The sequence below is a fragment of the Echinops telfairi genome, unplaced genomic scaffold, assembly GCF_000313985.2.
Source record: "Echinops telfairi isolate 266 unplaced genomic scaffold, ASM31398v2 ScPeMD7_7459;HRSCAF=8497, whole genome shotgun sequence".
NCBI classification, from domain to species: Eukaryota; Metazoa; Chordata; class Mammalia; order Afrosoricida; family Tenrecidae; genus Echinops; species Echinops telfairi.
This window is the reverse complement of record NW_022111359.1, coordinates 1683747-1696109: the sequence shown is the minus strand read 5'-3', so window position 1 is coordinate 1696109 and position 12363 is coordinate 1683747. Positions and strand designations below refer to the sequence as shown.

At 56.8% G+C, this 12363-nt stretch overlaps 1 protein-coding gene across 1 annotated transcript in view; it reads right to left on the bottom strand.

Moving 5' to 3' along the window:
- Positions 1-9328: 9328 nt before the first annotated feature.
- Positions 9329-12363, bottom strand: part of MKNK2 (MAPK interacting serine/threonine kinase 2) — an 8994-nt gene continuing 5959 nt past the window's right edge. The window contains exons 10-12 of the mRNA XM_045300036.1: positions 12119-12361; positions 11743-11786; positions 9329-11604 (exon numbers count right to left, since the gene is read on the bottom strand). Of these exons, the coding sequence (XP_045155971.1) occupies positions 11370-11604; positions 11743-11786; positions 12119-12361 (522 nt within the window). The 3' untranslated portion in view covers positions 9329-11369. The remainder of the gene's footprint in view (positions 11605-11742; positions 11787-12118; positions 12362-12363) is intronic.

Sequence of the window (12363 nt, the reverse complement as noted above, 5' to 3'; positions counted from 1 at the left end):
GGTGGTTCACTAGACCTGGGACTAATGGTTTCCATGAGCCATCCCTGTCTTTCTCCCCACTCCTCTTTGCTTAAGATGGGGGGAACTGCTGTTTGCCTCTTAGATGGCTGCGCTCCAGGGCCGCCTGTCGATGCAGAATGTCCCTTTGTGCGCTGTTGCTGTTAGGTGCCATCAGCTTGGTGCGGACTCCCAGCATTGCCATGCCCACCGGAAGGCAGCACTGCCCACTCCCCTGCCATCCTCACCCTCGTTCTCAAGCCTGACCCCTTGTTGTAGCCTGTGTCCATCCGTCTCGTTGGGGGCGGGTTCCTCTTTTCTTTCTTTTTCTGCCCCTGCACTTTCCCGAGCACGACGTCCTTCCAGGGTCTGGTCTCCCCTGACAACACGTCCCGAGTGTGTGAGACGAAGTCTCACCGTCCTCGCCTCTGAGGAGCACTCTGGCCACACTGCTTCCAAGACGGGTCCATTTGTCCTTTGGGCAGTCCATGGGACTTTCAGCATTCTCCTCCAGCACCACAATTCAAATGCACCCATTCTACCGTCTTCCTGATTCAAGGTCCAACTGCCATACGCGAGTGAGGCAACAGAAAACACCACCTTCGTCCTTGATGAAACTCCCCCTAAAGAGGTCGAGGGCAGCAGATTCACCCGATGCAGTGCAGCTTCTCAGCTCTTGACTGCTGCTTCCATGAGCGTTGATTGCGGGTCCAGGGAAGACGAAATCCTTGCCAGCTCCAACCTCTTCCTCCATTTGTCCTGAGGTCACTTATGGACCCCGTTGTGAGGACCTGGGTCTTCCTGGCACGCAGTTGTCATCCACACGGAAGGCTGCAATCCTTGACCCTCATCAGCAAGGGCTTCAAGCTGTCCCCACTTTCAGCGAGCGCGCTCCTGTCACCTGCCTGCGGCAGGTTGTTCATGAGCCTCCCTCCCATTCTGATGCTGCAACGAGCCGGCTTTTCCTCCGAGGAGCCAGCTTCCCTGCGGATTTGCTCAGCACACACATGGAATAGGTATGGTGAGAGGATGTAACCGTGCTGTACCGCACACCTTGCTGATTTTACCCCATGCCGCTTCCATAAGCATCGTGGATCCAAGCAACACAAAGCCCTTGACAACTTCCAGCTTCCCTCTGTTGATCATGAGGGTCCAGCTGTGGGGATCTGGGTCTTCTTGACACTGAGCCGTCATCTTCACGGAAGGCTGCAACCCTTGATGCTTCTGGACACCGTGTCTCCCAGTCTCTACGTCCGTGTACTCAATCCCTCAAGGTGTTTGGTCACAACTCAATATTTCACAGGCTTTGAGGTTGAAGGGCAGAGCCCCAAGATATATACCAGCAACACAGGCAGGAAGGTGCTGGAAGCGTTTTGCACATCGCTCACTACGGGGTGCACATCCCTCAGTCAAGACTTCCCAGAGGGGCTCCGACGCTCAAGCACCAATGCCCACCGCCCTGACTGGGATCACAACAGACGGTCCTTGTGTTAGTCCAGGGAGACTCGAGAAACAAATCTAGGGAAACTCATAGGTGTATAAGAAAGAGCTTTAATAATTTATACATTATCAAGGGTTCATGAGGGAGGGGCCAGCGGGGAAGGAGGGGAAAAAATGAGGACCTGATGCCGGGGGCTTAAGAGGAGAGCATATGTTTTGAGAATGACGAGGGCAATGAATGTACAAATGTGCTTTACACAATTGATGCGTGTATGGATTGTGATAAGATTTGCACGAGCCCCTAATAAAACGATTTAAAAAAAAGAGCTTTATATACAAGAGCAATTGAATATTGACAAAACAGCCCAGCCCAGTCCAGATCAAGTCCATAAGTCTGATATTAGTCCATATGTCCGATACCAATCTATACATTTCTCTTCAGACTCACGAAACACATGCATTGACGCCGAATGCAGGAAGATCACAGGCCAGTGGGTGGGAAGTCTTACGGATCCCGTGATGGTGGAAGCGTCTTAGCTCAACAGGGGTCTCCACGTGGCTCTTTCAGTTCCAGGGATCTAGCATAGGTCCCCATGTGCCTTGTCAACGGGCATGTCTCGCAGGGTGTGTTCGTGTGTCCCGCCTCCAGAGAGGTATTTATCTCCTTAGCGCCGCCAAACGAAGTCATCGAGCTGCGAGCTGATGGACAGGCTAAACTCCACCCCTTCACTCTGAATCCTCTCAAATTGACAACAGATTGTGGAACTACAAGAGTCCTGACGAGAGCAGGGTGCAATTCGAATCCATGAAAAAGAGCGGGGATCTTGCTCTTGACCGTGGCCCTTAGACACCCTTCCCACTTGGAGGCCACTGTTCAGACCAGTGGATGGCCAACACCGCACCAAACACACTCCTTTCAAGTGGATCCGACTCATAACAAGCCTGTGGGTCAGGGTAGGACTGCCCCTGTGGGCTTCTGAGGCGACACGCTACCTCATCCTTCTCCCACGGGTTAAACCTTTAGTTACCGGCCCACCACCTAACCCACTGCACCACCAGGACCTTGAACAATAGACCCAGCCCCACGGGGTCCCTTCTTGCTGCGGTTTCTGAGACTCTGAGCCATGACGGAGCAGACAACCACACCCGCCTCCCTTGGCGTGCCCGTCTGCTCCCGAAGAGTCCCGTCCCAGAGACGTCAAGGGGCAGTCTCACTCTGCCCTGCAGGGCCGCTGTGAGTGGACGTGGAACAACCGGTCCTGCGCCATCCTCCCAGTGGTCATGTTTGAGCTGCAGCCACTCCATCCATGCAGCTCTTTGGCTATCAATGACCTCTTTTTCGCCGACCTTCTGCTTCAGCAAGCACCATGCCCTTCTCCGGGGACTGCTCTCTCCGCGGACAATATGCCCCAAGTCGGCGAGACAAGCCTCATCATTTTTGCTTCTAAGGAGCGTCCGTGCGGGGCATCTTCTAAGCCAGATGTCTGTCCTTCTGGCAGTCCATGGCACTTTCAGTATCCTTTGTAGTATTAAATTAAGAGTGGCATGGGGGAGGTGGGGGGCCAGCCCCCACCGCTAATACTCTCTATGAGTTCAGTAATACTACTTCTGGGTTCGGTAATGCACAATTGTACGGTTGAGATATATAAGTATTATATTAAAGTCATTGAGAGCATGAGAGATAATACAATAATACAGTCAGACATATTACAGGGTAGCATTGCTCACCTCAGCCCAGCTTGGTGGTCCACATGGAGAGAGGGGGAAGGGAAGGAGGGCAAGGGAACAAGGGAGAGGGGAGTGACCAGGGAGTGAGCAGCAAGGAGCTCAGAGTCAGAGAGCTCTATATTGCTGACTCACGCCTATATACCTTTGGGGGGCAAGCCAGCCCACTAATTACAGGTAGAGACATACGTCACAGGGAGGAGTTGCACTATAGGTTACACAGCAATGAGAGGGTGGTCTAGGGGGTGATCTCTGGGTCTCCATAGGAACCATTATCAGTAGGGTGCAAACCCCTCCTACAGGAGCCTGTCCATTGTCCCCAGAGGCAGGGAGCAGGCCCACCCCTGTGGAGGGATGAGACAGCAGTCTGGCAACTGATTGCCCTCAGGGGGGGAATGCCTGCGCATCTGACCTCCCCCTACAATCCTTCACCAGTGCCATCACGTGGATGCTTCGACTCTTCTTTACGTTTCGTGAGGGAGACTCCGTGGGAGTGGGCTTTATCTCTAGGAGAGTGGACGGCTTCCTCTCTCTCTCCCCAGAGGGTGGCTGGTGGGTTCAAACTACTGACCTCCAAGTTCGTATCGCGGTGCTGAACTCCCTGTAACACCATGGCTTCTTAAATAATAGGAACGACAAAACAAAACACACAGAGAGCCTGCATAGGGTTTCCTGTAGGAGGGGTTTGCACCCTACTGATAATGGTTCCTATGGAGACCCAGAGACCACCCCCTAGACCACCCCCTCATTGCTGTGTAACCTATGTCTTTACGGGATCAGACGGCCTTCTACGCCGCGTCTTTTTCCAGCAGGTGATTTCGAAACACAGACCTGTTGTGATCAAGCCGGCACTTACCTGAAAGCGGTAACACCTGTGCGGAGAGCGCGCCTTCGAACAGTCAACTGCTGGAGACCAAAAAGGCCACACTGGTCCAGGAACAAAGATGAGAAGGCAGGAAGAATAGAAGGGGGGTTGGGTAGAGGGGTGGACAGATGAATGGAACTAACTGGGAGCCCGGGGCAGAAAGGGGGACGGTGCTGACACACTGAGGGGTTGCAGGCCAATGTCCCAGAGCCATTTGTGTCTAATTTATTGATTGGAAACCTTCCCTAAAGCAGGTGTGCATGAGAGCTGTGCTAGTCTGGGTTGATTAGAGAAACAAATCCAGAGACTCTCATAGGTGTGTGAGAGAAAGCTTTATAATATCAAGAAGTAATTATATACCAAGCAGACATCCCAACCCAGGCCAGGTCAAGTCCGCTATTAGCCCATCTGTCCGATACTAGTCCATAAATTCCTCTTCAGACTCGCACAGCACATGCAATGTTGCCGAATGCAGGAAGATCACAGGCCAGTGGTGGATCCAGTGGTGGTGGAAGCATCTCAGCGCTGGCGTGGGTCTCCACGTGGCTCCTCCAGCTCCAGGGCTCTGACTGCCATTAGTGTAGATCCACGTGCCTGTCAGCAGGATTGTGTAGCAGGGAGAGAGTGTGTGTCCCCTCTCCAGGGAGGAAGGCAGGTGTTCCCAGAATCCTCAAGAGAAGGCCATGCCCACACGGAGGCCTTGGTTGTGACCTGACAGGCTAGATTCCACCCCTTGACTGAAGTTGACAGATGATGTAACTGCCAGCAGAGCGCGCGCGCGCGCGCGCACACACACACACAAACCAAACACTGCTATGGAGTCGATGCCGACTCACCGTGATCCTACAGGACAGGGTCGAACTGCCCCTGTGAGCTCCTGAGATTGTAACTCTTCACGGGTGGAGAAAACCCCAACTCTGTTGGGTGGAGGGGCAGGCGGTCTTGAACTGAGGACCTTGCTGGGAAGCCCACCGTTCTGTCCCCTGGTGTGCGGCTGCTTTTCCCGGCAGGGATCTCAGACATGTTCCATCCCGGCTCTTCTTTCCTGCTATGAGATTCTGTTCCTGCTTCCTGGACCGTTCCCTCGATACCCAGCGGAATGGTGCAACTGACCAGTCCCTTGATAGGAATCCCACACAGCCTATCAGCCTGCTCCCACCTCGTCACCTGTGGAGGGTGGCAGGGACCTAGGGTAGAAGAGCCGTACCAAGCTATCTCCCTTCATCACTAGGCCTGCCAGCCATTCTACAGGCGGAAGTGGAGGCCGTCTCTTCCCGTAAAGGACTGTGCAGTCTTGGGAACCCGGCTCAAAGGGAGAGGTAGGTCACGTTTGCAGACGCAGTTTGCCAGCCCTTTATTCCGCGGTACAGAAGACAAGTGAGTTTGACTCGCCAGCCTTTAGGTTCGTAGCACAAATCATTTGTGGCATCCAGACAGTCCCCTCCCAGATTCTTTCTGGAAGTTTCTATGGGGAAAGGCAGCTCTGCCCAGCCACTACCTCCTATTTGAGCGCATATCTTAAAAGTTCCAGCCACAGGAAGGCCTCAGGAGCTGGGCTCTGTGTCCAAACAGGCAGAGGAAAACAGGGGCAGACAATCCCTCCACCCAGCCAGAGAGAGCTGTGTGGTTTCCCTAGAGGACACAGCCAGGTGGGACACAGCCAACAACACACGCGCTGCTTTGGGGAGAAAGAGGCGGCTGTCTGTTCTCATTGGGATTTGCAGCCCTAGACAACCTAGTCCACAAACACAATTTTCCACAGCCTAATCAGGTAGGTAGTGACTGGAGTCTTGAAGGGTCAGCCATCTGAGGTGCAGCCACTGGCCTCTCCCCATCCTGAAGGAAAGACAGGGATAAGAACTGCAAGACACATGGAAAAAAATCAGTCCGATGGGTCAACGGACCATGCACGCATTGTCTCCACGACTCTGAGATCACAAGAACTAGGTGGTGCCCGGCTACCGCTGCCAACTGCTCTGAACAGGATCCCATTAGAAAGTCCTGGATAGAGTGGGAGAAAAAAAGATGGGCCAGAATTCTAAGTCATCAAAGGAGACCAGGTGAATGGCGCTGAATGATACGTGTAGAAGTTGTTGAATTGGAGAATGTTTTATTGTGTAGTTACGGCACGACTAAAAATGAGAATAATTACGACTAAAAATGAGAATAATTACGCTAATAACGACGAGTCCCAGGAAGGAGAAACGTTCTAAAGTTGATTGTGGTAAAGATGTACAACTCCTTCTTGATAGGACTGAACTACTGAATTGCATGGTGTATGGATGAGGTGCCAATAAAATTGCTTTTTGAAAAGAGAGAGAGAGACCCGACTTCCTGGTTGGAAGGAGCCATCAAAGCAACGTCCTTGATCTCCAGTCCTTGAAAGAGGTCTTGGGCAGCAGATGGGCTCTCTGCCATGTTTCCTTCGATCTGTCCACTGGTGCTGCCGTGAGCATGGATGGTGGATCCAAGCGAGGGAAAACCCTGCCCGACTTCAGCCGTTCCGTTTACATGATGCTACCCGTGGGGCCAGATGTGAGGACTCGGGTCTTCTTTACATTGCCTGTCTACCAACTCTCTAGTACGGTGTGGACGGTGATCGCGGCTCTTATGGGATGGACAGATCACCTATTTGCCATCGTTGCCTTTTACTCTCTGGTATCTCCCGGGTCGTCTTCTGGTTTGGTCACGTCGTACTGACTTCCCCTTGGCTGGGTTGCCTTTCCCTTCCCCCAAGTGAATGCATGTCTACCTACCGATCCACGTCAAGGGTTTGGTCTGACTTCGGTCCATGCCCCACGCTCCTGGAAGCAGCAGCCAAGAGACCAAAAGATGCATGGCCCTGGGTAGATCTGCTGCACGAGACCCCATGAGAGTGTTGAAGAGCAGGGGGTTCCTCTGAGGACTACGGTGCGCTGGACACAAGCCATGGTCTTCTCCAGTCGGTCCTGACCCACAGCAACCCCGTGCACAACAGACCAAAGCACCGCCCAGCCTGTGCCAGCCTCCCCATTGCCCGTGGTTGCAGCCACGTGTCCATCCATCCCCTTGAGGGCCAGCTACTCCCTTCCACAGAGATCCTGTGGGACTGCTGTCCTCTAAGGACTGCTCTGGGTGGGAATGCACTGTGGGCCAGTGGGTTGGGAGTTGTCTTTTGATTATTATTTTTTTCAGGTGTGAACAGGAAGAGTGAGTTTATTGAAGGGGGACACTTTGGAAAAGAAGTCCAAAGGGTCCTCGGCTCGTCTAAAAGACCCCAGTTATCTTAACGGGAGCAGCTCCCAAAGCACAGGCGTGATTTCCAGGCAGAGGGACCCAAATTGCACACGCCCCTTTCCCAGCTGAGACCAGAGAGGCTGCTCAGGCAGACCCCTTTCCTGAGCTCCAGACCCCCTCCAACTGGACCCCCAGAGTTCAAGGTGGCAGGCATGGGAGGGTCCCGGTCTCCCCACCTCCCCACCCCCCTCATCCAAGACCTGCCTGCCCTCTGAGGTACGAGATCGGCTGGAGAAATCTGCCAAAATAAAACCTACAAACCAGTCTCAGAGGACAAGCTGTTCCCGAAGCCCCAGCCCAGCCGGGCGGGACTTGGCAGGAGGCAGGGGGCAGGGAGCGGTCAGCTGCATCGCCTGGCAGGCTGGGCAGGACCAGGCCACCGGGCAGGGCTGGGGCTTGGCATGTGGCTGCCGCACCCCACCCACACTTGAGTTCGGGCCAGGGACATGGGGCGTTACCTAGGAGCCAGGGGGTGGCCAGGGCGAGGGCAGGGCTCCTCCTCCATCTTCCTTGGCACTGAGCACTCCACCCACCGTGTGGCGCTAAAGCGGCCCCTCCCGCCCTACAGGTGAAGGAACTCAGGTGCTCCACCCACCGTGTAGAAGGCCCTTGCTCCCGCCGTGGCAGGGATAAGGAATCGGAAGAAGGATTTCTTTTATGGTCCAATAATACCCCGAGGCAGACGGACCCACATGGAGCTTGTTGGCGCTCGAGGCTCTGCAGCCCGCCACAGGTTGTGGATGGATTTGGCAGGCAGGGCAGCCGGAGAAGGCCGCCACGTGTCTGGGTGCACACATGCGTAACGGCCAGGCAGATGTAGAGCCAGGAGGGCGGATTAGTTGTTGACCTAGAGACAGGAGCCCTGCTGGCACAGCGCTTACTGAGTTGGGCTGCCATCCGCACAGTCGACTGTTAGAAGGCACCCGCCACCCATGGGAGAAAGGCTGGGTGTTCTAGTCCTGTGAGAGCTTGGGGGGGGGGGGGGGGGGGGGGGGGGGGGGGGAGGACTGATGGAGTAGTGGGTGACTCCCTGGGCTGCCTGCTAATCACAGGTCAGCAGTTCTAAAACAGCGGCGCTTTGCCTGGGGAAGGTTGCTGTGAATTGCGAGTCTACAGCAGCAAGTTTGGGCGAGTTTTGTGTGGCCTTTAAATCTCTCCATAGAGCGGTTTACAAAAACTGCTTTCACGGGGCTCCTCGTTCTTGGGGTGTCAACATCCCTATCCTTGTCTTCCCTCCCGCCATCTTAGAACCTGCTCCTTCCCTTTCTCTTGTCCTCTCAGGTCCTGGTTAGGGGGCCCCAGACCGGCTCCTTCCACAGCCCACATGCCCTCCTGCACCCTAGGGGTACAGCTGTTAATTGCTTTAGTTCATTTGGCCCTTGGTGCCCTGGGGTCTGAGATCCCATCCAAGGGGTGGGGAAACAGAGGCACACAGCAGGAAGTAGGATGGACATCAGAGTGCACTATCCTTAAGCACTGAGCTGTCCTACCTCCCACCTCCAGAAAAACTGCTCGAGCCGTGCGCAGCAGGGCCAAACATCAGCCCCGGGGGGTCTGGGTTCAGCCAGAACCCAGCTACTGTTCAGGGGACCCCACAGAACGAGGTGCCCTTACCTCTCACTAAACTCCAAACTGGATGCCACTGGCCCAGTGCAATTCATGGTACCTTTGAACGGGGTTCTAAGGCTGTCGAACTTTGTGGGAGTAGACAGCCTCATCTTTCTTGCCCTGGAGCGGCTGGTGGGCATGACCCATCGACCTCACCATTACTTGGCAGGGCCAGCAAGGCTCCAGTCTGGTCCGGTGGGTAGATTGCGATGAGGGCTCAGCAGCTTCCGCCTTGGTCTCTGCAGACACTGACTCGAGAACTCCCAAGTCCCTGTGGGGGAACCCAGGCCAAGTCTCAGCAGGACTGTGTCCTACCAGTCCCAGCTGAGGGTCTTCCCTGAGGCCACGGTGGGTGGAACAGCGACAAGGCATCCCAGCCCCCATCACTGTGCGCACGGCAAACGTGGGAGTGCCTGGTCGTGTTTTTATGACTTTTATTAAATTTTACAAAACAGAATACAAAATTCTGGCCTTGACAGTTGGTGTAAAGGAAAACGTCTGAGCTGTGTCAGTTCACCTGGTACAATGGCGTTAAAGTGCTTGCATGTTCTCCCCCCTCCCCCGCTTTAAAAAACGTTTTGAAAATTGTCTTGGAACATGGCGACCTTGGAACAGAGGGCCCACCCCGCCCCACCGTAGCTGGTCTGTCACAGTTACACCTGGGGCAGTCCTACGGGCTGGGTGCCAACACCTGGAGCCAGTTGCTGTCTCCCCATCAACACCACACCTAGAGATACCAGCTGCCAGCCCAAGTCTGGAGTCTCAGAGCCTCACGGGCGCCTGCGATGGGCAAAGGTGTCCAGGTTTTGTTCCGATTACAAAAATGCTGAGAATCCCCCCCCCCCCCCAGTTGCAAAAGGCATGGAATCAAGGGTGGTTGAGAAATGGGGGCCTGGGAGGACGGGTGGCCGCTACTGCACCCCCCTCTGGGAAGCACAACAGGGAGTCTTTGGGAAGAAAACCAACCCAGTCCAGATCCAGGTGGGCGGACAGCCATGAAGGGGCCTTTGCTCCCCACTAGTGCCCATCATAGACAGCAACGATCGCACAAGACCCGGGAGGGGGTGGGGAGGCCCGGGAAGACGGGGTCCCACCCCACATCCCTTGCCTGCGGCTCCCACAGTCAAGTATTCTTCGAGAATGGGGAGGGGGGTCCACTGATGTTTTTAAAAAACCTAACTAAACACGAGGAGCAGTCCCGACGCAGCTCGGAACTATCCCCGCCCTGAGCAGACCTGGGGGCTGGGGGGGGCTTGGAGGGTGGCTGTGTGCCCCAGCTGACGACCCCCTCCTTGACAGGTGGACCCCATGTGCACGTGGGAAGGAAGCTCGTATTGCATAGTATTTCTCCGTCCAGGCGGGGGGTGGGGGTGGGGGGGTGTCCTGCTCCCCCACTCCGCTGGGTGGTGGGGAAGAGGGGCGGGCACAGGTGCAAGGCCAGCAGGGATGGGATGCTGCCCGGCAGGTCCTGGGTGCCCAAAGAGGGCTGAGGCTGGGGCAGTGGCAGCCGGTGTCCTAAAGGTGGGCTAGGGGTTCTGGCCCTAGCTCCCAGTCCTAGGGGGCTAAGGGCGACATCCCTGCCTGCCCCTACTGTGGTGGGAAGGGGCCCTGAGACAAGGACTCAGGTGCCTGGGGGCTGGGGAACCCCAGGTCAGCTGACCGGCACCTGGACTGCCTCCTCCTGGGCGGGGCCAGGTGAGGGCAGGGTAGGCTACCTGGACGGGGGTAGGGTCAGCAGGTGAGCGGCCAGCAGCAGCTGCAGTTTAAGGTCAAGAGCACAGGCCAGGCCTGGCCTCAAAGGAAGCGCTGGATTGTCAATTCTCAAAGGAACAAACAGGGTGGCCAAGGGGCAGGGGAGTGGGTGGGGGGGCAAGGGGCTGGTGGAGGGATCCCTGTGGGTGGTGTGCACCTTCCCCTTCAGACAGGGTGTCCCCTGTCCCCAACAAAGCCACCCCGGGTGTTCTGAGTCGAGGGGGCCCATCCAACCTGAAAAAGAGGAAGGGGGCCTCGGGGTTGGAGAGGGGGCGGCGCGTGGGCTGCCCTGGCTCCAGAAGGCTGGGCAGTCCTCCCCTCTTGAGGGGACAATGGGGGCAGGGGCAGGTGACCTCAGGCGGAGCCCAGCGCCTCTGTTCACAGTACAGGTGAGGGGACAGGGCAGGGCGAGGAGGACCTGCAATGCGCACACCCCTGTCCCAGGCGGCGCTTGCTTTGCTTTTAACACCATTAAAAATAGAAAAGGGAAGGGAGAGGGGGAGGGAAGAGAAAAAACGGAAGAAAAGGAACAAGCCCAACAGCAAAATGCTCATATAGAAAATGCCGCCCCTAGCCGAGCTCGGGGCCGGGGAGTCCTGCCCGGGCCACCACCGGCGGCGGCGGCGATAGCTTAAAAAAAAATCTGTTGATCTGGGTGGGAGTGGGGAGGGGCAGGGTTATGTACAGGGGCGGGGCAGGTGGGTGCTCACGCGCGGTCACCCACGAGGACCACGGGTGCAGTGCCCCGGGATAGGCTGGCCCTCTGGCGCCGCTGGGCCAGCTGTGACTGGGTGGGCGGCGACAGCTGCAGGCAGCGTGAGGTAGCTCGGATGAGGACGGGCCCGGCTTCGCCATCGGCGTCCTCCTCGCGCTGGGCCAGCTGCCGGTTCATGGCGATGGCCTCCGCAGCGAAGGAAGTCAGGTCTTTGGCACAGCTATTCCTGGAGTGGCAGAGGTGGGGGGGAGAGGCGGTCGTGGGGGCCTAGGCCAGGGAAAGGCGGATGCCCCCCAAAGTGCCTACTCATTAGCTGGCTGGGCAGGTTCCACCCTGCTCCACCCATCCCACAAAACAGCCTTACCTCTGCAGGACCATGGGCGTGGGCAGCGTGTTCTCTGGGGCGCACTGCAAAGACGGAAAGCGTGGCTGGCGGCGGCGGGGTTCCCCGGGCCCTCTCCCATTCCTGGAATTCTGCCTCCTCCCGGCCCCTAGCACACACGGCGCCCCATGGAGCCTGGCCCCTGGGCATGGCAGTGGGATGTGCTGTGTGCCCCCACTGCACTCCCTATTCACGGTGTGCCAGGAACTCCCAACGCTGCAGCGCGGCGTGGGAACCCCTCACACCTGCCGCGGTCCCCTCGGCCCCCCTACATGCCTCCCCAAGGATGCAGCAGAGCCCGCGCACTGCAGGGCACCTACAGCCCCCCTCCACCCGTCACTGCCAGCCCCTCGCTCACCCCCTGCACCCAGGGGTGCTGCAGGACCTGGGCGGCGCTCAGCCGCTGCTTGGCGTCCCGCACGAGGAGCTTGGAGATGAGGTCTTTGGCAGCGAAGGAGATGTGCGCCCAGTCCTTCTCTGGGAACTCGTACTTGCCCTCCTGGATGCGCTCAAACAGCATATTCTGCGAGGCAAGCGGCGGGGTCAGCGGCACTGCCCGCACATACCGGCGGACCCTTCGGTGCAGTGCCCTGGCCCGGAGCT